Source organism: Phodopus roborovskii, unplaced genomic scaffold (genome assembly GCF_943737965.1).
Source record: "Phodopus roborovskii unplaced genomic scaffold, PHOROB, whole genome shotgun sequence".
NCBI lineage: Eukaryota > Metazoa > Chordata > Mammalia > Rodentia > Cricetidae > Phodopus > Phodopus roborovskii.
In genome coordinates, this window is record NW_026126412.1 from 742,163 (window position 1) to 768,035 (window position 25,873).

Here is a 25,873-nt window from a genome sequence, read left to right on the forward strand (position 1 = left end):
GCTCTGGTCAACCCATGAACAGGCTTCTATGAAAGGTCTCGGAGCTGTGGTGTCCACAGAACACCGGGCTTTGGGGGAGGTGAGACAGGAAGCTAAGGGGGTCCGGAATTCTGCAGAATTTGGCTCATTTTTCCAGTCTGGTGACTGAGACTGGACCCTCAGTGTCCCACCACCAGCCTGTAGACGGTTCTTCTATACACAAAGAAATACACATGATATTGCTACAAAAGACATTTGTTTTTCAAATGTGTACATTGTATGTGTACATTTTATGTCCTAGTTAAACGTGTACATTTTATGTCCTAGTTAAAAATCAGTGATACAAACTACAAAAAGGCATTCAGTGAGTCAAATGTATACATTTTAACAGGAAGGCTATTTTGAGATTTAGTTAACAGTGTAACAAAAAATTGGGTCCTCTGATAAATCCACGATGGCCACTGATGGATTACAATGGTTAGGGGAAGAAAGCTGCCTGCAAGGACACTGCAGCGCTGAAAAGCGGACCTGGCAGTCTCGGGTGCCTCCAAGAACCTCTTTCCAGGGTCGCAGGTGCGGGCGCAGGCCGGTTCAGCTGCCCAAGTGGGGTCCTCAGCGGCCGCTGCGCCCACAAGCCTCATTTCTGCGGCCTAAGTCTCATGGTCTCCCCCCACTCATGGGAAATCGTAGATTTCCTCCGGGTTCTAGGAAGATCCAAGAGCCTCGAGCTGCGCAGGCGCAATCATAGTCCAGAGCGATCGGGGCGGGGCGTCCCGTTGGTCCCACCCACGTCACGCCGCCCCTCCCGCGCCTGCGCCTCCGGGCGGCCGCGCATCCTCGGCCCTCTCCCGCGCGCTCTGCTATCTCTGCCGCCTTCTGCTCCTCTGCGCTCGGTTCTGCTCCACTCCGCTGAGCTCCGTCGGCTGTGCTCCATCTGCACCGCTCAGTGCTCAGGCGCGGGCCGCCATGAGGCTGCGGGGCCGCGGCCCGCGGGCCGCCCCCTCCTCCAGCTCTGGAGCAGGCGACGCGCGGCGGCTAGCGCCCCCGGGGCGGAACCCCTTCGTGCACGAACTGCGGCTGAGCGCCCTGCAGAAGGCCCAGGTGGGTTCTCCGCAGCGTGGCTGTACTCTGCCCGGGATGCGCCCGGGATGCGGTGGGGAGGGGCTGGGCGCCGCCCGGTCCTTGGAGAGCCGCGCCCCTCCCCTGCTGCACCCTTCCAGCCCCCGCCAGGGTCCCGCTTCCCGCCGCCTGCGCGCATGCTGACTTACGCCCTCTCTTGTTTAGGCACGGGACCCTGTACTCCATCCCTTGAGCCCCACAACCTCATCCCCGGCCTGGCGCGGGTTCCCGCCAGCAGGAGGCCTGGTGGTGGGCGGGGTGGGGGTGTCCCTCGCAGCCCCCTTTGAGCGTCTCCGCTTGGAGGTCGACTGTATTTTGGTGGCCTAGTGCAGGAACCTGGATGGTCATCAGGAGCAGCAGCGGACGTGGGAAACCCCTGGCATAACCCGGCGGGAGAATTTCCACATCCATGTTTGCAGATTGTTTCCTGTGTCGAGTACACTATTTCGGCTGTTAGCGACGCTCCCTGGGGTGGTTGTGCTCTGAATCAACTTTATACAACCTAGTTCCCACGTGAGAGGAAACCGGTGTGCTGCGGTTGATTGGTGGGAACCTGGATCCAGGCACAATTACCATCTGTTCCTGTGGCTCTCACTGTGAGACCTGGCACAGACCTACTCTAGGACCAGGTCTGTGGTCACTGCGGGGGGAGGGGGGAACCTTTCTTTTGGTATTGTGTAGAGTTCATGGTTTCAGACTTCTGTGGCCTGTGGTTTATGGCCAGAGTAGTGTTTCCAGCTATGAGGAACCAACTCTGAGAGGAGGTGGTGGTGTTATATGTGTAATTTATCAGAAATAGTATTAAGTCCATTGAAGTTGTCACTTTCCCAGACACCGGCTTCTCCTCAAAGCCTGTAATGGGTTTGGCTATCACCTGTGGAAACATGATGGTCCACCGTTGAACACGGAGACAGGGAAGGCAAAGTCGTTACATATCGCACCCCAGGTCTTATCCCCTTCCCTGCTTGTCTGTCTGGAGCCAGACAGATAGGAGACAAGGCAGCTGCCTGTGGGACTCTTTCTGAGCCTCTGCTGCTGCCCCTATTGCCTGGGGCTGTGCCCAGCAGAAGGGCTTAGGGTGCAGTCATCTCTGAGCCTAATTATCCCTCTGTTTCATTCTACAACCTCCTGCCCTATAACTCTCTCCAGGCTCTTCCTCCCTTCTTCTGGATCTGCTGCTTGAAAATCTACCTGAGTATTTCTTCAAGGGAGCCCTGTCCCCTTCCTGTGGATTTGGGGGTCTCTTTCCTACCAAGTCATGCTGGTTCACCCCATGCCATTCCAGCCTGGTTCCTCTGCTGCCACCCCACTCTGGCCACCTTAAACAACCCATCCCGGATAATTCTTTCCAACCCTAGCCTTATTATCCTGCCTCTACCCTGTCTTGATAGGTTCCCACCGCCATCCTAATCTGGTCTGCCTCGTTGTGTTGCCTCCACCTCATACTTTATGCTCCTGCCCATCTCTACAGTCTCCATGAAGCATCTCCCTCTCAGAAAAGCTAGCTCCCCACTCCTTATGCATCCATCCTCAACACAGCTTTAATCCACTTAGTCTGATTCTAGGGCCCTGTCTGTGTTGCCCAAAACCATGCACTCATGAGGTCCTGCCCAAAACTTCGGTGTGTGTAACTGCTTGGTTGTCTGTAGCCTGTTGGTAAATGTCCTCAGAATTCTCTGGTGTGCATCCCCCAAGCCGTGCTTTGCAGAGCCTTTGCCTTTATGGAAGACTTTATTGAAAAGTTTTCTGTCAAGCAAAAGAATCCTACTTCCCCTTGAGGAGGAGGTCCCTTTAAGTCTGAAGCCCAGAAACTTACCATTCCCAAGTGGCTCTAAACTGCCCTTCAAGGGGTTACAGTGTAGCTTTGGATTAAGGACACACAGGCCACCTCAGCCCATAGCAGCCCATCTGTCACTTAACTACAGATTTAGCAAGCAGCTTAAGCATTTAGTGGACAGAAAATAACAGGCTAAGATCTGTACACTGGGGTCTGAAGTACTTGCTGCTTTCTGTCACAGCAAGGATGCAGATGAAGGGCAGGCCCTAGAAGGTCTTTTGCTGTCAGCTAAAGTTCTTCACTGTTCGTTGTTTTTGAAGCCATAAAGTGGTTTTTCTGTCACAGGGTTTTTGGGGTAACTCCACATGGACTCTGTGGTACAACCATTTCCGGTCCCATCTCTGATGGGTTTTCCTGATTTTGAAATGTAACTAGATCTGAGTTTACTTCCTGGACAGCAGAGCTACCTTCTATTGGAGCCAGCCCTATTTGAGTGCAGGTTCAGAGGCAGCTGCAGCCCCTGCCCCTCCCCAAGTCCAACCCAGAGAAGGTGATGGTGAGGTCAGGTAGCTAACAAGTTCTACCCTAACTTTGGAGTCCTGAGTAGAATATGCCTAAATAGTGGAAGTCTCTTCTGGCAGGCTTTTCTTCTGGTGTCTTAAGTTAAGGCAAAGCACAGCTGGGCTGTCACTGTGGCCTGGCTCCAATAGCAATGGTGATGCTGGAGCAAAGTCCTGACAGCACACATCCGGCCACTCCTACAGATGGCTGGCGTTTTGTCTTTAGTGTCCAGGCCCCAGGCACATGGGCACAGAGAGGTGCCACCCACTGGACACCTAGACACTTCAGGAAACTTAAGGAGGGGCACTCCTATTTAAAAGATCCTGTTGCACCCCATCCTTGCTGTGTGGAGATGCAGGTGTTCTACAGACTTACAAACAACAAACACTGGGAGAGCACTGGATGGGGAAGATTTATAGGAAGGGAGAAGAGAGACTAGAGTAGCTGGCTTGGCTGCACAGTGCTTAGCCCTCCCAAGAATGCCTGGAGTTGATGTTAGGATTGGGACACATACTATCTGCAACATTGCATCTGATGGCTCACATCTGTTGGTGTCTGTGTCTCTGGAAGACCCAAGGTTGTTTCCCTGTATCTGGCTTTTGGTCACTGTTCGCTATAGCCCCTAGAGGCCTAGAGGCAGGTGGAAGGCCAGCCTGAGTTTCTGTGTCATAGATGAAGATTGAAGTGTCCCTGTCTCACAACAGTGTGGTACCTTAGTGTAGACCTCTGCTTGCCCTTATAGGGAGCCTTCCTCTGTAGTCTTTCTAATGTTGTCGAAGGTGGTAACTGAACAGTGGGATGGTAGAGTCTGGGGAAAGATCTAACTTTTGCTTTTATTGCCTTTGAGAATTTGGACTTTTAGCAGCATGGGTGTTTTATTTGTATGCACACATTTTACATATAAATGTACACTTTTGTATCTTAGCCCATGGGAAAGCACGCATCTGTGCAGTAGTTAAGGCACAAAGCCTGTTTTAACTCAGTGCCATTAGACAAACTCATTTAAATGTCCTTGTGCTAATGCCATATTATAAGGAACAACAGATAACTGCTTTGCTGTTGTCCTCTCTGTGTGTGTGTGTGTGTGTGTGTGTGTGTGTGTGTGTGTGTAGTGTGTACACATACACGAGGCCAGAGGCTGACATTTGAGTGTTCTCATCAGCCCTCATACATTTTGAGATAGTCTCTTACTGGAGTTGGTACTCGACAGTTCACTGCACTGATTGGCTAGAGAACCCCAGGGATTTTCCTTTCAGTCTCCCCAGCACTGGGGTTAGAGGCACTCACTGCCTCTGCTGGCTTTTATGTGGGTGCTGGGATTGAATGTTTGTCTTCATGTTTGTGCAGCAAGCACATTACTAGTTGGGCTATCTGCCCAAGCCCAGTCCTGTTTTTGTTTTACTTTTGAACTCTGCGCTTCACTTTCTGCAGCCCTCAGTGTTAGCAGTGAGTGGCAGCTGGCTTTTGTCCTGCTCTTGATTGTGCTCTGCACTTTTTTGTGTGCGTGTGCGTGCGCACACACACACACACACACACACACACACACACACACACAGAGCCTGGTTCCCAATTAAGACCTAGGTAGAGTGTCACTTTCCACAACCCATGTGTTTCTGGGCTTTTTCCAAGTGGTAGCCCTTTAGTGTGCTGCATGGACCATGGGTGGAGGTACTAGCCATGGCTTAACCTGAGACATGCCACTGGGGTAGGCCGTTCCTTCCCTGAATCAACACATTAGTGTTCAGTGGTATGTGCTGTACAGTCAGAAGAATGACATATTTTCCTTACAAACTTATTTGTCGCCTACAGGCTTTTTTTTTCTTTTTTCTTTTTTTTTCCTTTTCTTTTTCCCCCCAATCTACTGGCTTTTTAAGAACACAGTTTCACTACCCAAGCAGACATAGAGCTGGACTGACCTAAAGTCTGGGAGGGCAAGGACTGGCTTTTGGCTATGTGATGGAGAGGAGAGCTCATGCTGGCCTGTGCTTTTCGATAGATGCCTGGGGCCTTGTGTCAGGGGGAGAGTGCAGGACTTCCCACTGTGGAGGTGGGCTTTGAGGTCTTAGATGCTCAAGCTATGTCCAGTGTGAACACAGTTCCCTCTGCTGCCTGTGGACCAGAATGTAGAGCTCTCAGCTCCTTCTCCAGCACCATGTCTGGCTGCAATGCTGCCATGCTTCTTGCCATGACAATAATGGACTACACCAACCTCTGAAACTGTAAGCCAGCCCCAGTTAAATGTTTTCCTTTACAAGAGTTTCCATGGTCATGGTGTCTCTTCACAGCAATAGAAGCCCAAAGACAGTCCCAATATACCTTGTTCCCCCACCAGCTAAAACAAATAAGATGTCCATGTGGTATTTGTGGTGCTCTCCATCAGGGAGTTCAGGGTGTGCTGGGGACAGGGGCTCACATCCACAGAGGTTGTATAAGCTGAAGAGCATGTGAGCTGCCTCCTTTCCAAGTAACCTTCCTGCTGAACAGTGGAAGCAGCTGGAAAGCTCTAAGGCTTGATTCTCGTGATTCCATTGCTCAGCCTTAACAGTGGGTCTTGGAGACAGCTGTAGATTGGGGTGGGTCTTACTTCTGGCCTCAGCTGAGTCCTGGTTCCTCAAGGAAGATGGGACCAGAGTGAGTCCCTAAACAGCTCTCAGGCCTGTCTGTCCCAGTGCATGGTGGACCTCTATCTACTGTTGACGATCTCATCTCGCAAGGGTCCCCTCCTCTGTGTTGTCTGATATTCATGGGTTCCAACACCCCCATGACCACTGGCCTAGAGGACACTTTGCTTCAGAATTCCCCCTGCATCTCAGTATCAGAGGTAGAGAGTGAGCGTAGTGCTTGGGTTGGGGAGAGCATGATTTACCCTGCGCCCTATCTGGCTGGTCTCACTAGGCAGGGCTTCTGTGTCCTGGACACTTCCAGGAAAGACCTGATGAAGGAACAGTGTGTTGATGTGCAGATACTTCTCTGCCAAGTGATACTTGAAGTACCTCTTCTTCTTGGAGCTACCATCCTCAGCGAGCAGAGAGAGACAGGGTTAGGATCTGTGGGGGCCAGCAGATTGCTTAACTCAGGCTCTGTCTGCTCTCCTGAGACTAGACTGTTCACCTATAGGAAGCCAGCGCCACCTCCGGAGTCCCAGGCCCCGGGAAGCTGTTGGCAGAGTTCCCACCTCATTTCCACCTGTTCCTGGTAGCCTTGGGCTGTTTGTACATGTGGTGCTGAGCTGAGTGCCTGGAAAGCTCCCTTTTGGAGGACTGTAATTATGGGGAGTCCTGCCCCCTGGTGCTCCCTAAAGTAGGTCAACTGCTACTGAGTCCCTGCGGCTCCGGAGAGGGATTTAGAACTGGTTTCTGTTTTTGAGTCTCATTCTTAGAAGATAGTGCATACAGCCCCTGAAGGTATGTCTTCAGGACTTTGTGTTTTGGCAGAGCCCTTGGGTGGCACGGCAGGACCCCAGCTGCAGTCTGCGAAGTTGCAGTGCTACAAGACTCTTAGAGCTGTCACCACCCCTCGCCCTGACACACAGAGAGGGCCGATGTTGACAATTGCATGTGTAGAAGGAAGAGTGAGAAAAGCAGCCCACGAGACTTCTGAAGTCAGACAGAGGCCAGAGGAGAGGCACCCACCATGCCTCCAGGATGGCACTGAGTCAGAGAATGAACATAGACCTGAGTACCCATGAATGCTGTTCAGCCTGGGCCTTCCCACCAAAGAACCTTGCACTTACTGCCCTGATGGGGGATGTCCTTCTGTATACATGTTTCTCTTATTGATTGATGAATAAAACACTGCCTGGCCAATAGAGGCAGGAAGATAAGTGGGACTAGGAGACAAGGTGAATTCTGGGGAAGGTAGGCAGAGAGAGACCATGAGAGACGCCATGTAGAGATCAGGAAGATAGGACATGCCAGGCGTTCTCTGATAAGATAAGGCCATGTAGAAATACATAGATTAGTAGTTATGGGTTAATAAATTAAGTAAGAACTAAGCCAGTAAAAAGCCCTAGTCATTGGCCAACAGTTTTATAATTAACATAGCATCTGTGTGCTTATTTGGGGCTGAGAAGGGTGGCGGGACCTGGCGGGACAAGAGAAACTCCAGCAACGCTGCCTCTTGTGTGGGGCACTGTCTTCTGCCCATTTTCTTCAGTCCTTCTGTCCTTCTGTCCTGTAGTCACTACAGAGGCCCGTTAGAGCATATGGTCCCTATACCACCCTAGCCTCTTACAATGCCCCCACCCCTCACGTGCCCATCAGTGCAGACGGGATCTTGGGGTACACAGATCTTGGTCACGTCAAGTAGACTTTGACATCACAGGTGTCAGATGTGTCTGCTGAGCGACAAGTTGACCTTCCATCATATGCCTCTCCTCCAGCAATGGGGTTGTGTGCTGGTGGTTTAGGAAGCCTGCTATCCAGACAACATGTGGGTAAGAGGCTGGTTAAGTGGCTAGTCCACAGGCTACCAGCCGGGAAAAGACCGTACAGTAGGGCAGAGGGAGGGGTTCCATCAGCCACAGGGCTGATGGAAGCTGGACATTTTCTAAGGGCTGGGCATGTTCCTTCACCTTGAGCACAGGGTTATAGGGCTCTCAAAGCCCAGAGACCCGTATAATGAGGCTAAAGAGGTGAGTTAGAAAGGTCTCGACTGGCTAAGGCCTGTCCAGAACCCTCTCTTGGCATTGTCTGTTTTACCCTCTGGCCTCAGAGTAATTGCTTCCAGTGTAGTAATCTCTAAATCTTAGAGTGAGATGGCCACAGCCTGGGTGTACCTAGGGTGTTACTTCTAAACTTATCTGGTATCATGTACCCTCTGATACTGCAGTGTCTCCGATAGAGCATATTCTTGGGGGTTCCCAGGCCTGCAGTTATCCCCGCCCCCACCCGCTTCTTTTCTGCCAAAGGCTGCACTGTGTGGTTATGTGTAACTTTTCCTCTGACTGCACAGATGTTAGGACCCTGGCTGAGATAGACAGACAGCAACACAGCCCATATTGCTGTGTATGGGGCTTGCACAGGGTACAGGTTACCCAGCACCCTACCTATGACATAAGGAGACATAGCCTCGTGGTATCAGGACCTGTGCTGTGGGACTTGCTGAACTAGAGAGATGAGCAGGTGTTCAGTGGGCCCCGGGTCCCAGCACCTGCTTATAGGAGCACAGCTGTGAGCAGGGGATGGCCGGGTGGTAGTGTGGCATAGAAATAGCCTGTGGGGACCTGAGCGGGGAACCAGGGTGACTTCCCTGGTCCTTGTTTGTTAAGTTAGGGTGTTTGAGAGCCATCTCAGGGCCTGAGGTTTTCTTGACTCAACCCTTTGAGTACCCATAGGCTATCTCCAGCAAGAGATGTGTTCCCAACCTGTGTTGTAGCTTACAAAGGTGTCAGTTAGGTCGGTTACTACAGAGGCCCGTTAGAGCATATGGTCCCTGTATACCCTTTTCCGTCGGTTAGTAATGGAAAAACAGGATTGTACCCGAGACAAGGGAGATACCTCTCTCACATCCATGTGAGCAGTATGTCCTTCTGTAGTCTTACTTAGCACGCAGCCTTCCATGGTCACACACCAGTGTCACCAGGATCTAGGGCAAATGCCAGGGTGTCTGGCAACACCCCAAGGATGCTGTCCCCAGCAGTGCCATCTCTGTCAGTGAGGCCCGAACTGGGGATCCAGCTGGCAAAACAGCTTCTGGGGTCTTCCTACCAGACCCACAAATGCTGCTAAGAACTGCCTGCCCCAGGTTAGTAGTAAGCGGTCCTCAGTTCCACGCTCTGTGCTGAGACTGGTTCTGTAAGGACTACACAGCAATGGTGTGTGCAGGGACAGCCCTCTAGGAAAAGCACTCCTAACTGCCCATGTCGTTTCTTAAGGTGAGTCTGTAAGATTTGAGTGTTTCCCCCAAAGTCAGGCTTACATCAGTCGGCACTGAGAGTGGTCTGGATCGGTCTGCTAGACTGAGACTTCATTGGACAGCCAGCCCTTGGGTGGACCTGGCATAGACCTGGAGAGTTGGGACTGAAGGTTTGGAAGGAAAAATAGCTCTGTCTTAGAAAAACTATATTTAATTTTAGATTTGAGTGGGAGAACTAAGAAGCACTTATAAATAGCCATAAGCATTGCCTCTCTGAGGAGACATGGACACTAGCAGTGCATGAACCTCTGAATACTTCAGCCAGATAACACAGTTGAGATCTAAGGTGACGACGATGGGGACGCTAACATGTTAGTGAGGACTAGACAAATGAACACCATGTAAATATGGGCAAAGATTTAAATAAGTGGACAAATCACAGGGGAAACACAACATCCAGCACACAGTACCACACTGCTGTAGCTGTTGTTCAAATGCCCCCCTTGGCCCTGTGTCAAGCCTCATCTTGAGCCTCTGGGGTGTGTAGGATACTGAGCAGTGGGCAGGTGCTATGGGAAGTCTTTTACAGTAGCTAGGGTCAGACGAGCCTGTTTGATAGAGCTATTTGTGAAAAGATAAAACTGCGTACGGCAGCTTAAGATGTGTTCTCCTCCCTTTCTACTTCCTGTGTGTCCGTGAGCCTTGGTTCTGAGTGTGACTGTTGAAAGCTCCCTGCCTCAGAGCCATGTTCAGACAGGTCAGAGCCATTCTGGACCTCATTAAAGTATTGAGGCTATGTAAGGCATGGGGTGCCTGTTGGCTGGTCTGCTCATTTGCTTCTGTACGGTCTGGACCTAGTTGAAGTCACCTGGGGCTCTGGGTGGCCTTGTGGTGTTGAGCACTGGGCTGTGGGCTTTAGAAAATGTGCCTTGGGGTTCCAGCTGAGGGATGTGTGTGGGATTTATAGTTTGCATGTACTCTAAAAAGGAAAGTGTAAGTTAAACTGCATGAGTCCTTCTTGTCTGGTTTGGGGCAGTGGCTATTGTAGGTAAGCTCAATGGCCACACTGCTCCAGACATTGGTCATTAGTTCCTGGTTTGGGGTGTTGGCCCACGGTTGACCCCAGGGCTAATTTTCTCAGGCATCTCAGTGCCCTAGAGGCATCCCTGTAGTTTTTACCTCTCATCTCTAACCCATTTGGGAAGTCCATTGCCATATCTTCAGAGTCTCATTGCCTACCAGAATAACTTTACAGGAACTTTACAGGAACTCTATCTGCCTTACCTTCTAAACTTAAGTAAGTCCTTTTAGGGATGGCTTTGCTTACTTACATCAGGGCTCCAGCCTGGGCTCCTGCTTCTGGCTCCTGTCTCTTGGTACTGAGTTGCACCTATTACTTCTCATCCTGAGGTCATACAGACCAGGGGCATGTGACATTTGCAGCCTTATTTCCACCCGTCCTTGGCCACCGTAGCCGTCCCAAACCCAAGAGCTAGAGGTCCATCTTGGGCTGCATTCTGAATCTGTTTTATAGGTGAAATCAGAAGGAGCTGGTAAGAGAGAAAGACAACTGTGGCTGTCTGTCCCTCAGGTAGGACCGTGGGGCAGGACAGCTGTACCCTAGAGAGCAAAAGCTGGGAGGAGTACAGACTCAGCCACCATTCTGGTGACTGTTCGTTACTCTGCTGACCACGGGTGTTAGGAGGTCCATGGTGGTGTCATTGTGATAGCACTGTCGCTGTGCCAGACCCAGCATGTGTCAGAGATATGTACATCCTGAGAAGGGCTGGGGGTTCTGTCCGTTGCGTCACCACGTGGTTTCTCCTGTTGCTCACACACCTTGGCCTTGGGCTCTCTCTGATCAGCTGCTGCCTTGTTCCACTCTCTGGTCAGTTTCCCCTCATTTTTCACCCCCTTGGTTTGAAGTACAGCGCTGCCTCCCTGATAAGATTTTCTTAGCCATCTGTGGGCAGGCAGGCTGGTCCTGTGGCGTAAGGATGCGTGGTCAGCTGCCCCATCTCTGTTTCCCACTCGGTGGCCCACCTGAGTTTCTCATCCCCTCTGGGGTGGTTAGGCGTTTAGGGCTCGGGCTGCTTCCTATGGTCCCAGTAGCCCTTCGCTTTGTGTACCATCCCATCTAATCCCTGAGCAAGTCTCCTAGCTGCTACGCTCAATTTCTGGATGAGGAAGTGATATGTGGACCCCTAGCTTCTGATCCATCCCCTCTGGAGCTGGTAGCAGGTCTCTGGTGACTGCTCTGAGTGTGATGGTTAGATCCCTTTGGTTTATTTTATAGTTCTGTACGCCCTGACTTGGGCTGAGCACACATGGATGTTGGTTCATTGCTGTGGTCCCAGCTAGGTTGCTGGCTGTGTTGTAGTACCCTGTACAGTCTCCATGTCCTCTAGACTGCTGCATCTCTCAGGGACTCCTCCAGGTGGCCATCTCTGTGACTCTTGAGCTATGTTTGCCCCAAGTGCGGAAGTCATCAGGCAGCTGGAGAGCCAGTGCTCGCAACCTCTGAGCCATCTCTCCAGCCCATGGAGAGCCATCTCTGTTTGTTTCACCGTCCCTGTGCTGGTTGCCTCGGATCTGTCCTTGGTGCTTTGTGTAACTTGAAGCTCCACCCTCAGCCATCCCACAGAGAACCTAGACTCACCTGTCCCCCAGTGGTGCCTCTAGGATGGCATCCAGCTCTGTTGCCACCAGCAACAATAAAGTTGGCAGCCTCAGACTATCTCCTTGATCGATGGAGGAGTACCTCTCCCCAGGGTATAGATCTTACCCACATTCCCACTGAGCATACAAGGCTCACATCACCTTCCGCATGGACCTGCAGGGCATAAAGTACTGAGTGCTCAATGGTCCTAGAACCTAGGCTTTGCTTCATGAGTCACAGCAGTTGTCCTGTCGGGTGGATGGTGACCCCCTTAATAGACCTGGCATATCCCTGGTAGGCACCCTCAAGTCTGGAGATGGCCAAAGCTCTGGGACTTTGGAGACTGAATGTGTGGAAGGGGCTTTACCCAAAGACTGGACAGTGAGGCAAAGAGAATGACCACCACCAGAGTGCAGGGACACCCTCTGCCAGTAGCTCTGGATCATTGTGGGACCAGTCTAGGGCAGGGACAGAATGAGACCTTAGCCATCAGCCTGAATTGCCCTAGATCTAAGTCCTCCTAGGAAGGACTGTCCATGAGTGTCATGACTATATGACTCTTGGTTGATTTTTCTAAGGCACCAGAATGAGAGCCAGATTTTCAGTGCGTGTGTGTGGGGGGGAGATGGACAGAAAGACACACACACACACACACACACACACAGAGAGAGAGAGAGAGAGAGAGAGAGAGAGAGAGAGAGAGAGAGAGAGAGAGATCAACCAACCTTCCCTCCCAAGGGGTCCCTCAAAATCCAATTCAGACTGTCTCCCGTGGTGCTGTGATGGTCTGTATATGTATTCTAGTGCCTCTTCATCTAGACTACACCTCTCTTAATTGGTTGGTTTGTTGTATTCAGCCTTCAGAGGGCAATTGAAGCTAGCACAGCCCCAAGCCAGTGTAATTCCTTACTGAACTGTGGTGCAATTACTCACGTCTGGCTCACAGGCAAGATGACCACATAGTTTGCTTGGCCTGGCACCTTTGAGAATTATGTGTGGCTTCTTATAGTGAAGTGGAGTCTTCACTCTCCACAACTGGACTTAGGAAGGTGGGGCTGTGGGCCCCAGCATCAGCGGCCTACACCTTCTGTGTCCATGGAATTCTCATGGTGTTGCAACCTTGAGCCCAGCCCTGTAGTCACCTGTCAGCATAGCTGAATCCTTTACTTCCATGACTCTCTCCTCTCTCGTCTGTTTTGTAGCCTGTACCAGCCGGCCCCCTCATTCATACTCTCAGCCAGCTCTTCCCTGGTCAGATCCTGTACAGGGTATCCGATCTGCCATGTGCTACCTCACATCTGCTGGTGGACAGACATTCTGTGTGTAGTCTTGGTAAAATGAGCTCTGCAGGCCTTTCCATACACATCACATGGCATCCAGCATGGCACTGGACCTGATGGGTGTGGAGAGTGGACCCCTGTCTCACTCCCACATCTCTCTAGCACCCTATATTCTTGATGTAGACAGAGCTCTTGGTTTCATGAGCTACAGCAAGAAAAGGTGCCTTGAAGCTTTGGTAGAGAGGCAGGCCCTGCCCTGGCGGTGGCCATCCACACCCGGAACGCAAGGTATCTGGAAAGTTGTCTGACGCTCTGTTGCTTTCCAGTCTAGCCTGCTTTTTCTAAGAATGCTTCTTGTGGCTGCCTGCAGCTTTTCTTCTCCTTCCCACATTCCACACATTCACCGCCAGATCCAGCTACTCTGGTATCATAGCCTTCTGGCTAGCCGTTTCCTTTGTTGGGGCTCAGAGACATTGTATGTGGTTCCCCCTAGTCTGTTTGGACAAGGCTGAGTCTTCATGAAGATGGTAGCCCGTGGAGATGTCCGAAGATGTGGACAGAAGGTACTGTCGTAGGTTCTAGAAGGGCTGTGGCAGGCTCCATCCGTCCTGCCTTGTTTACCTGGGGGAGAGTTCCCTGCTCCCTGGGATACAGATAAAAGCAGGAAAGCCAACACTGAGTGAAGGTGGAGGCCGAGTATAGAGGAAGCTGATCCTGACACTTGTGGCCTCCCAACCCTCCCCAGTGTGTTGTACACCACAGCAAGCCGCCTCCACGACTTCATGCACCCACACACACACACACACATACACACTGTACTGCATGCGGTGCTGCCGAGGGCTGTGTGCTCCCCTGTCCTGTGCAGCACACCAATGCAAAGGGCTTCCTCCCTAGCTCACACACCCACCCCAGATGTTGAAACAGTGCTGCACAGGCTACCTCTTCAATGCTCAAGTTTGGCATTGTTGGGAAGCCTGCGAAGGGCTTCTAGGAAAACTCATGGAGAACAAACCAGATTAACCCAGGGAGAAATGTAGCACCGATTGTAATTGTTGTTAATGATAAAAAACTCAGTCAGCTGTCGATGTGAAAGCTGGAGGATCAGAGAAGCAGAGTGGCCAGCCACTAGAGTTTTTACTTCTACTAATGCTCAGACCCTGCCTCCTCAGACTGCATCTGTCTCTAGGAGTCCGCAGACTGCCTCTCTGCTCCTGTCTCCTCCGCCTTATATTCCTGTCTCCACTTCCCTAATGCTGGGATTGAAGGTGTGAGATCCCGAGTGCTGGGATCACCTTTGTGTGAGCTCTGTTTCTCTTTTAGACAGATTCAGTCTTTTATAGCCAAGGGTGGCCCCAAACTCACAGAGTTCGTCAGCCTCTGCTCCCAAGTGCTGGGATTAAAGACGTGTGCCACCATTTCCTGGTCTCTACAGCTCTGCACTCTGATCTTTAGGCAAGCTTTATTTGTTATAGCAGAACAAAATATCACCACAGAGAGAAACAGAGTTTACAAAGCTGGGATCCTAGAAACTTGGAAGCTGCAGCCATCTAGCTAGCCAGAGATTTGTCAGTGTGAAGAGACAGTTAAAACAGCCCAGGGTCAGTGTGTGTATGTGTGGGAGGGGGGCTGGATTATAGGTGTCTCCCCTGAAAACCAGTGAAGAGTTGATCCAGATCAGTCACCAGCAAGCCCAGCACCTCTAACTCGAGCCCTGACAGATAGCTTCCCAGCACCCCTAACACGAGCCCCAGCATGTTACTTCCTAGCATTGCAAGCAAGAATCCGACACTGGAGGAACCCTGGCCACCGCACTTAAGCATGTTGCACTAGAATCAGTATTATGTCCCAATAGTGGCGGGCAAAGTGGTTAATGATGTTCTTACTCCAAAGACATCTACTGACAGCCCACTGCAGGCTTTTGTGGGACAAGGATGGTCCTCACTATGAGGTGTCATATGTAATCATTGTCCCAGGCAATAAACCATGTGTCGGAGTAGATAGGTGTTGGTACCCGGATCTGCCCTGCCCTTGGGCCACAGGTGACTGTTGGGCCTTTAAAGGGTGTGAATGTGAATTCATTCTCAGTGTCAAGGCCACACTGATTGCTAAGGCTGTGAAAAATGGCTTCCATTAATGTAGCATTTGGCTCTGCCCCACAGAGCTGAACTGCCCACCACATGTCTTCCAAACACAGAGCAACAGGCAGCCACCTGGTCCTGTAGCTTCCTGCTGGCCTGAGGTGAGCACTGCTTAGTGAGCCATGCCTCCCTTGGGCTCTGGCTTTCTGCCCTACCTAGCCTTGGCTGGAGAGCTGTCCTGATTCCTCTGCTCTCTTGTCCAAGGCTGGCCTTGTGTCCCCAATCTGCTCCCTCACTGTCTCACCAATATTTAGGACTACATATGCTATCTCTGTCCACATCAACAATTTGTGTATTTGCACATGTGCACATCGTACACAGAGGTCAGCCTCTGGTGGGGATTCCTTAGGCACCATCTGCCTTGTTTTGAAGCAGGGTTTCTTACTGGTCTGGAAGTCACCAAGAAGGCTAAGCTGGCCAGCCAGTGAGGCAACCCCAGGGTTTTAGCAATCCCTAGTGCTGGGATTTTGCAATTGTGCTGCCACACTTAGATTTTTTTTTTTTAAACTTGTATTGAATTCAGGTCCTCAGCTCCTTAGAGAAAGCACTTTTCAGACTGACTTATCTCCCCAGCCCCACCTTATGATTTCAAGGAGAGGTGGGAAGGTATGATGATGTGTTGCAAGGCTCCAGCTTTGGGTGCCAGTCCCTCTGTGGGATATAGTGTCAGAGTCAGAGTAGAGCTGAATGTGATGATGGAGGTTTCTGTCCCGAAGCTCAGTCAGTAGACCATGAGACTCATAATCTCAGGATCATGGATTCATGACCCACATTTGGTGCCATTTGATGATGGAAGTTTCTGTCCCGCCTGGTCCCACAGCCACTTAGCCCCAAATAAACAAACAGATGATGTATTAATTATGAAACTGTTGGCCAATGGCTCAGGCTTCTTATTAGCTAGCTCTGTCTTAATTATTAACCCACTGCTATTATTCTATGTATTGCCACAAGGCTGTAGCTTACCCATAATCTGGCATGTTACTCCTTGGGCAGCATGGTGTCTCCTGGCCTCTCTGCCTCTCTCCCTAGCATTCTCCTCATCTCCTAGTCCCGCCTATCTTCCTGCCTCTACTGGCCAATCAGTGTTTTATTCATCAACCAAAAGAGAAACATAGATACAGAAGAACATACCCCATCATGAGTCTGCCAATCAGGCTCAGCCATGCCGTTTCCAAGATATCCCCTGAGTGTCTTTAGTAAGGAAGGACTGGGGGCATGGGGACCACAGTGATGTCAGTGTACTGGCTAGCTCTGCAGGACCCCAGGCTGCAGGCAGCTTCAACACGTTCTCAAACAGGAGTGCTTAAAAAATAACACCTGTCTTCCCAGGTGGCTTTCATGACGTTGACGCTGTTCCCCATCCGGCTCCTGTTTGCTGCTTTTATGATGCTGCTGGCCTGGCCCTTTGCACTTGTGGCCTCCCTGGGACCGCCCGATAAGGAGCCAGAGCAGCCCATGGCCTTGTGGAGGAAGTAAGTAGCTCTTTTGGCTGGTGTGTGTGTGTGTGTGTGTGTGTGTGTGTGTGTGTGTGTGTGTGTGTGTGTAATCTTTGATGTCATAATGTTACTACTCAGACAGTGTGGACCTATCTCTCCCTCTCTAAGCCTGATTTACCAGTGCTGTCTTCTTGCTGGCTCCTTTGAAACTTGCTTGTCCCTGCCTGTCTCTGCCTCTGGTCTTTTTAGACTTCATCTTCAGGGCTCTATGGGTCATGGGGCTGCTATACCCTTGTCCCAGAGTGCAGAGATTCCTCCACCACTATAGCCTCCTGTGTTCCAGAATCTCTTCTGTCTCTTAATGGCCTGAAGACTAAAGCCAGAGAGCCCGGGCTCTGGATCTACTGGTGGAAGTTGGGGAATGTATTCTGAGTGGACAGCTCTTGGGCTGAGTTGACCCACCACCACAGTGACAGGGATCCCTGTCTCAGCCCCCACAGTATGGGTGCTGTGATCAGGGAAAGGAGCACATCTTCCAGCTATAGTTAAAGCAGTTTGGAGGGGGATCAATACCTTTTGAATGGCAGGTCTTAGTTGACATATGTTGCCCACCTGGGGCCACTGAAAGTAGATAAGCCCTCACTCTTTCAAATCCAGTGATCCGATACCACTTTCTGACCAAACTTGACAGAGCTGAAGCTCTGGCTAGCAGGAGGCTGGATCCATACAGTCCTGCCCTAGTGGGAACCTTGAGCCACCCCAGGCTTCCTGAATGTTGGACACTGTCACTGCAGGCTGAGTCTCTGTTAGACCCATACTGGCTCTTGCCTTTAAGTATTATATATGGATGAACCTCATGGATATGTTGGGAACTCAGCCACTTTTAAGTGTTTTTTTGTGTGTCTTTCTACCTGTCACAGGTGCCTTAGCCAGCACCCTAAGAATGCTCTGCTGTTGTCTCTAGAGCTCCCTTCACCAGCTCAGAAAGACAAATAAATCCCCGTTGGAGATGCTAGCAGAAAGGCCTACAGGCCACATTGGCTGCTGTGCAAGGAACCTTTTTCCTGAACATGGCCGCCCCCAGGGCTACTTTCATAGGGCGCTGAGTTGTGTGGGTATGGGGGGCTCTGTGGCCCCAGAGTCTAAAATGTCTCTACCTGGTGCTCTGTGGGCTGAGTGTTCACTTAGACTTCCCAGCCTTTCTTTTCTTGTGATGCACAGGATGTTTGTTCTGTAGAGAGGCAAGAGGGACCCTCATCTTCTAAACTTCATCTCTCTGTGTGTCGGATCACCATTAGATGCTGTTTATTGCCCACATTGGGCACATTGAGTGAGGCTGGTCCTCCATGAAATTATGGCTTGCTCTCAGTTCTTCATTTGTCTGGGATTTCCTAATCCTCTTAGAACAGCATGCTTTATTGTGACATCCTTTAAAAGGGTAAACAAACCATAACTGGTATGAAATAAAACCAAGCACTTCAAATCTAGGCCAAACCAGATCCCGACTTTGAGCTTGCTAAGTGCAGAAGTTCTGCCAGGAAGCAGACTTGGGCGATTTAAAAGTACCTGGGTGACAGATGTTGGCTCTTGTGACAAGGGGCTTGAGGGAGCTTTGTCATTGCTCTACATGCTGCCTGCTTGGCATCACAAGGGCCAGATTCTTCCCCACACCAGCTCAGAGTCTCTGAGCAGCAGGACCATCCTCAAAGTGGGTGACTTGGGCTGTGTTCCTGGCCTCCATGCTCCCCTGGGACCCTCCTATGTGCACACACACTCCATGGGCTTCAGCAAGCTACAGAGGGCCACAGCAAACTGTTTGCAACAGCTTTGTCCCTGTGTGTCCAAGTCACTCAGTCTGTTCCCAATAGCCTCCTTCACTACACAAATGTGATGTTAGTACTGCTTCGTGTGCGTGAGTGAGAGGCTGAGATTTCTTGTGGTCATTTTCCCTGGAGCTTGGTATGTCTTTGTCATCTCAGGGTACATGTCATTCTGTGTGAGAGAGAGGAGTGTGTTATGCCTGGGTATATATGTGTATGCTGGTACATGTGTATGCATGTATGTGTGTGTGTCTGAAGCATGTGCATATATGAATGTACACACATGAGAATGTGCATGTGTGTGTATCTGTTGGAATGTGCATTTAGATGAGAGTATGCATATGAGTGTAGGTGCTGGAGTATGTTTGGTGTGTATTTGTTGATATATGTGCATATGAGTACACAGGTAAAAGTGTGTGTGTGTGTGTGTGTGTGTACACCTGTTGGAGTACACATGTTTGAATGAAGATGAGAGTATGCACGTAGGTGTTGGAGTATGTGTGTATAGGTGTGTTGGAGTGTAAACATCTAAGTATGTGCCTGTTGTATATGTAGATAAGAGCATGCAAGTATGTATAAATTGAAATGTGCGTATGTGTAGGGTGTATACATATGTTAGAGTGTGCCTGTAAGTGCATGTTGGTGAGTATATGTTAAGGGTGTATGGGTGCACATGTGTGTACACATATGAGATTGTATGATTGTACATATACGTTGGAGTATATGTAAATGGAGTGTGTGCACGTATGTTGAAAGTGCCATATGTTCAGTGTACACATGTATGCTGAACCTGCATGTACCATGCTGTGCCTCATGAAACCCTGGACACCTTCATTCAGTGTCTGTGGGAACTGAGTGGGTTTGTGGCCCTGGGCTCTCAAGGATGCTTCTGATCCCTGAAGGGAGACGTAGTAATAAGGAGCCTCAGAGTGGCACAGAATTAGGAAAAAGCCGTCGAAGTTCTGCTGAGTTACAACAGCAGATTCATTCAGACTCAGACTGTTATGTTCGCACAGCAGAGCTGTTGTGAACAGATTGATGTTAAAGATGACTTTTTTTTTTTTCCTGGATGAAGTTGGTGGCATTTAGACATCCTTAAAAAATCTCAGGCTTTCGATGAATGACACAGTTTTCCAAAGAATGCTTATTTTAAGTCGCTTTCAAAGTACAGTGCCGTGAAAATCATACTGCTGCCTTTTGGTAGTACTGACCCCTACACTGGTTCTTACCCACCAGCGCAAGTCCAGGGGTGGACCAGGCAGGTAGCAGTCAAGGCCCTCCAGCTGCTGATCCCTCAGCCATAGGCACTTGAGAAGGGCTTGCTCTGAGGGCTCCTCACAACTTAGTTCCTGGGTTAATATATTAATAGGTTAACTATGAGATTGAAGGACTGAGTATCTTACCCCCTACCCTCAGAGAGGAGTCCCCACATCCTGGGTATAAATACGACTTCCTCTGTCTGCAGAAGCACAACCACATCCTATGATTTAAAGTTTTTAAATTACACACATTCTCTGCTTTGCATTTGGACTGTAGCCTTCGTTTTTTTCTCTTGCCGTTTGAATATCTGTTTCTTTCTTGTGGCCAAAAGAGTGCCAGACGCCCCAGTTCAACCTCAGATTTCCAAACCCCATAGTCAGGCCCCACTGCGAGGTAGTGCTTGCCTCCTGGGGCATCCAGATCTCTCATCCACTGTCTGCTCTTTTGTTTTGTTGTTGTTGAAGACTTTCTGGAATGGCAGCTTCTCTTCCCAGAAAGAATTTGCAAGAGGAACTCGGATTTGATGAACTAACAACCAGCTTGCTCTTCCTTGCCTGGCTTTCTGGCTGGGTGAAGTATAGTGGGCATGTCCTCCCAGAGTGCAGGTCTACTGTCTTAGGGTTCATGTGACTGTGTGTGGAGGCAAACAGCTTCTCTCTGGAATCCTCTCTTCATCTTGTGCCCAGAGCCCCAGGTCTTCAGCACTGAGCAGCTGTTGAGTTCAGTTCCTGTTCCATCCCTCTTCTCCTTCATGTCCCTGCAGCTTTCTTTCCAAGCCTTTACTTGACCTCTGACCTTGCCCAGAGTTCACTGTCCTCCTTGCCCCAGCAGAATGAGCGTCCTCACCTTCACTGAGCCCACAAGGTCCATCTCCATTCACACCTTTAGCCTGGGGCACCCAGCCTTGTGGGTAAGCTTAAGGGGAAGAGCCATCCTTTTGGCTCAGCTCTTTTCCCAGCCCCTCCCCATACTAACCCCACCCCCTGCTGCCTCATCTCGCCCTCCCAGGACCAATGCCTGTTCCAGTGCAGCCTCCCCCACAGCCTCACCTTCCCAGCCTCTGCAGCCTCCTCCTCATTAGTTGCCGTGTGTTTATTTTTGTACATTTTTATTGTGAACCTATCTAGACATCGAGAAGTGTGTACTCATGCTCCACACCATCCTTAGACATAGAACCTTGAATCTGCTCCCCAGTGTCTCATTGTAACTACAGCAGCTGCTGATCCTCCAAGTAAGCAAAGGTCTTTCCAAGGTGACTCCTCGAGGGGCTCTGTACCCAACAGTGATTGGCCACTACTTAGATCTGCTGGGGCTCCTCTCACAGAACCTCCAGGGGAGTTAGCGCTTTGGGAAAAATCAAGGATCAGGGTTTTGAGCTTTTTTTTTTTTTTTTTTTTTTTTTTCTGTATTTTTTTGGTCACCCTGGTGCATTCTGCACAGGCCTCCTCTGGAGACCAAGCTCCACCCAGGGCTGCTCATATTACTTGTCACCTCAGGGGTGTCCTGAGAGGTGTCTGGAGTGGTGACTGAGGTTTGTTGAGGGTGAGTGTAGAAAGGAAAATACCAGGTTTGAGTGCCTGACTTCTCATGTGTTTGAAAAGGACACCATAGGAAACCTGATTGATGGCCTAGGCCATTTTTCTTTCACCTACATCTGTGTCCATCTGGGTCCTTCCAAAAGCTGTACTGATTCATGTGGTCAGCCTCCAAGGCAGGGTGACAATGTGAAGGAGGTCTAAAAGGCTCACCAGGCAGGCTGATTAGCATGCAGCTTCTAATGATGTCCTACTGCTTTGATGGTTTGTCTGCTCATTCACTGCTCAGTGCTAACATGAGCTGCTGACCTTTGAAGTGTGGGTGTCTTTGACCTTGGTGTGCGAGCTGCTGTCAGTGCCGAGTAGCTGTGCTCACTTGCAGGATGCTGTGTGGTGGGAAAAGCCCTTCGGTTGTGTGTCAGATGAGGCAGGGGAACATTGGCTGTGGGTGTCCCAGAATCTCCTCTCAGGGCAGCTGCTACAGTAGCCTTCAATGCCCTGCCCTGCCTCCAAGGCCCAGCATCACTTTTCCCATGCCCCCTGCACACCTGTGTAGAAGCAGAAACCTGATGTTGCTCATCTCTTACAGGGTCGTGGACTTCCTGCTCAAGGCCATCATGCGTACCATGTGGTTTGCTGGTGGCTTCCACCGAGTGGCTGTGAAGGGGCGGCAGGCCCTGCCTGCGGAGGCTGCTATCCTCACACTCGCGCCACATTCCTCCTACTTTGATGCCATCCCCGTCACCATGACCATGTCCTCCATTGTGATGAAGGCGGAGAGCAGAGACATCCCAATCTGGGGAAGTGAGTGAGCACTTGAGTGGCTGATCCCCTGGGAATGGGTGAGACTGTGGGAGTAAGTGAAGACACACATCCCCAAGGCGCAAGTGAGAAAGACCCCGGGGGGGGGGGGCGGGGGAGAGTAAGACGACGACGACGCCTCCCCAGTGGCAGGCCCCTTCAGGCTGTGTGCCATCACACAACCTGCCCTGGCTGTGCTCTGTTTTTGTGATTATGATTCCCCTGTAGCATGAGCCTTGGCAGGTTTTATTTATCTGCATGTGCATGTCTTCCCGTACTGTCAGGTACAGAGTTACATGTCTGACCGAGGTCTGTCTCCTAAGCATGCATTTCCTGTATCACAGAGCAGTTCAGGGGCTCTTTCTTGAGCTTCTGGGCAGCCTGATCCTGAGTACCTGTGATTCCCACAGACCAGGAACAGCAGTGTCTTGGGGCTGCTGATTGGATCACAAATTCTGGGTGCCTTGATGCAGCACAAGGTCTTTCTGTTTTGTTCTAAGAACCACAAGTCCAGGGTCATAGTGCATGCAAAGGGAGGGGTCATAGTATGTGCAAGGGGGATCCCCCCAGAGGCTCCACAGGAGATTGTCCTACCTGACTGGTCACATGACCAGCTTTCCTCTGTTTCTCATCTGTGTATATCTAGCTAAGAACAATGCCGATGAATATTCCATGATATCCTCTTTTTAAGATCCATGATTTCATCTGCATAGACCTTTGGTCTGAAAGGACATGTTTGTAGGGTCTAGGGTTGAGATTTGGAGAGAACTCAGCGTTGACATGCAATTGCTTTTCACACCCTGGCTGGTGTCCTTCATTATTCCCAGGCATCTCAGTAAATGATGTGGGTTTGGGGGGGTAGGGGTGGTTACTGGGTACTGTGGCGGTTGTGGTGGCTGTGGTGTCCCTGAAGAGTAATGGGAGGAGGAGTTTTCAGCCCGACACCTGTGGCAGAAGAACCACAGCCCTGAACCCACATCATGGTGAATGCATACCACCAAGTAAGAAGAGTCACAGACTTGACAGAAAGGCTGTGTAATCTGTGTTCTGAAGCCTTGCTCTGCTATCTGGGCACTCTGCCTGTGAGTGCATGTTCTGGGGTAGAGCTGTGCCTCTGTGGGTCTCATGAATATGGCCACTCAGCAGCCTCACTTACACGACAGGGCATACTTTCGTGTCTCCCAGACTGTGTGGGCCCCGGCACTGTCATTCGAAAGCAGAGGGGCCCCCTGGCACCTTAGTTAAGGTTGTCATTGCTGTGATGAGACACTGTGACCAGGAGAAAGGCTTTGTTTCAGCTTCCAGTTAAACGTCACAGCCTATCCACTGAGGAAGTCAGGACGGGAACTCAACAGCAGAACTGAAGCAGGGGCTGTGAAGGAGCTTACTGGCTAGGTCTTCAGGCCTTGCTCAGCCTGATTTTTTTTTTTTTTTACACACCCCAGAAAGGGGATAGCCTCACTCAAGGTGGATTGGGCCCTCTCACATCAATCATTAATTTAAAAATACACCATAGGCTTCCCCAGAGGCCACGCTAGTGATGGCGTTTTCTTGTTGACCGTCTCTCTCCGCACATGGCTTGAGCTTGTGTCAAGTTGTCATAAAACTAGCCAATCAATATACTTGGTAGCCCAATCTCTCTGTACATCCAAGACTTCTGCTCTGTGAGAGACCTCTGAAATCTTGAGGTATATTTGCCTGGGAGATGGGTAGAAGAAAGGATTGGGCCATCAGTCTGGACTGCCCAGCACTGACCCTTCTGATCCGGCCCTGACCCAGCTGTCTCTCCTAAGCTAAAGCATAGAAGCAGCCTGCTGACACTTGGCCAGATTATGAAGAATTGTTTGTCACAGCTTCGGGCAATGCCTACATCAAGCATTGCCCTCATCTTCGTCTCCTCCTTTTGCTGGTGAGCAGGCATTCTCCCCGTTGCATATGGAAACATTAAGGACCTGGCTCATGACTGTGGGGAAGCAGGTGGTCAGGCTAGAACCTAGGCAGATGACAGCAAGGTACCCAGCCCAAGATAACCCCTTCCATCGACACACACACCTGTGACTTTTCAGAGGTGCCTGGCTGTGGCTAAGTCCACTGCAGCCAACATGGCCTCCACAGCCCACTTGCTTCCCACCTGAGAGGTATGGTCATTCCCTTCCATGGGAAGTATGAGTCTTTACCATGGGTTCAGACAACACTGTGGTCAGTATCCTGAGGTAAGTGTGCTCTAAGGCTCATGGATGAATTCCCTCCATTCACAGTGTGCTGGTACAGAGTTGGCTCATACAGAAGGGAACAGACTAGGGTAGAGCTTGGCTAGGGATTTGCTGTTTGAACAGAGTATTAGATGAGTGGTTCATCTCTGTCAAGTATCTGTCTCAGTCCCCTGATAGGGATAGCCAGGACCTTGCAAAGGCACCACCAATCAGGAAGGCAGAAGGCGGGACTGTATATAGCCTTGCACTCAGAGTGGTACAGCCGATCAATCCTGCAGATGGAAATGAGCTGGCCAGTGCAAGGACGTCGGTTATGAAACAGCTCTGAATGAGTGTGGTCACTCCCCTTTTTGACGAGGCTCCTGGAAGGAAGCTGAGATATTTGGGTCATAGGCTTCAGATTTATCAGTCAGATCCTCAAATAAAGGATAATACTTCACATGCCTGGAAAGTTGGGTTGAATTCCAAGAATTTTTTGGAAGGTAGGTAAGGTCGTAATTGGCAGATGTGCAGTCTACCTTGACAACGCTGAAAGGTGTCACAAGCCCTCACCGCCAATTTATGTGGCCCCTGGCAAGGCACCAGGAGGCTATTGGGTTTTATAGAAATATTGTCACTGTGTACAGAGGTTCCTTCTGTAGCTTGTACATTTCCTGGTCATTTATAGATAATCCACAGAGTGAATGGTGGCGGAAGGTTTATCAGAAATGTTCATTATCCAGATAAAATGATGTGTGCCTAAGCTGAGGCAGGAGGATTACTTGAGCCCTGGCAGATCATTGAGACTGTGCTGTTAGTATTCAGACATCTGTACTGGCCTGTCCTTGGGGTTCTGACAGGATACACCCTCAGCTGCAGCCCCTAAAAGCACACCTGTGCACATTCACTATGTTCCCTTTTAAAAGGGCTGTGCCCACCTTCCTTCCTTCTCCTTCCTTCTCTCCCTCTCTTTCTGTATTTCTTTCTCCCTCTCTCCGTCTGTTTTCTCTCTGCCCTTTCTCCTCCTAGTGCTCCTGTCCCTGGAGGCCAATCTTTCCCCTCCCCTTTCCCCTTTTTATGTTACCTTTCCCTAATAAACCTCCGTTTGAACCCTGTTGCATGGCATCTTTCATGTGCTATCTTTCTTAAATTACAACACCTGTCTCTACAGGGAGAGGGATATTGATTAGGTTCCAAATGTAACTCATCACAGTTGGTTCCTTACCCAGAGATACCTTTGTAGTCAGTGTGCCAGGTTAGGTACTGTCCTGGCATGCAGCTACGGGTCCTCTTCACCCCTTGATAACCCAGGGCGTGTTCTGGTTCCTATCTCAGAGCAGGCTTAGGTAGACAATGGCTTGTCCCAACTTGCAGCCCATCTTTTAGACCTTGTGACAGACAGCTTCTTAACTCTGCAGTGTTTTCCTCTTTAGGTCTGTCAGTGCCAGGAGTGTGACCAA

General features: G+C 50.3%; 1 protein-coding gene across 1 annotated transcript in view; it reads left to right on the forward strand.

Annotated features, from left to right (window-relative positions):
* The first annotated feature begins 797 nt into the window (after positions 1 to 797).
* Positions 798 to 25,873, forward strand: part of Lpcat1 (lysophosphatidylcholine acyltransferase 1) — a 48,890-nt gene continuing 23,814 nt past the window's right edge. The window contains exons 1-3 of the mRNA XM_051182719.1: positions 798 to 1,080; positions 16,699 to 16,841; positions 22,010 to 22,224. Coding sequence (XP_051038676.1) covers positions 946 to 1,080; positions 16,699 to 16,841; positions 22,010 to 22,224 — 493 coding nt within the window. The 5' untranslated portion in view covers positions 798 to 945. The remainder of the gene's footprint in view (positions 1,081 to 16,698; positions 16,842 to 22,009; positions 22,225 to 25,873) is intronic.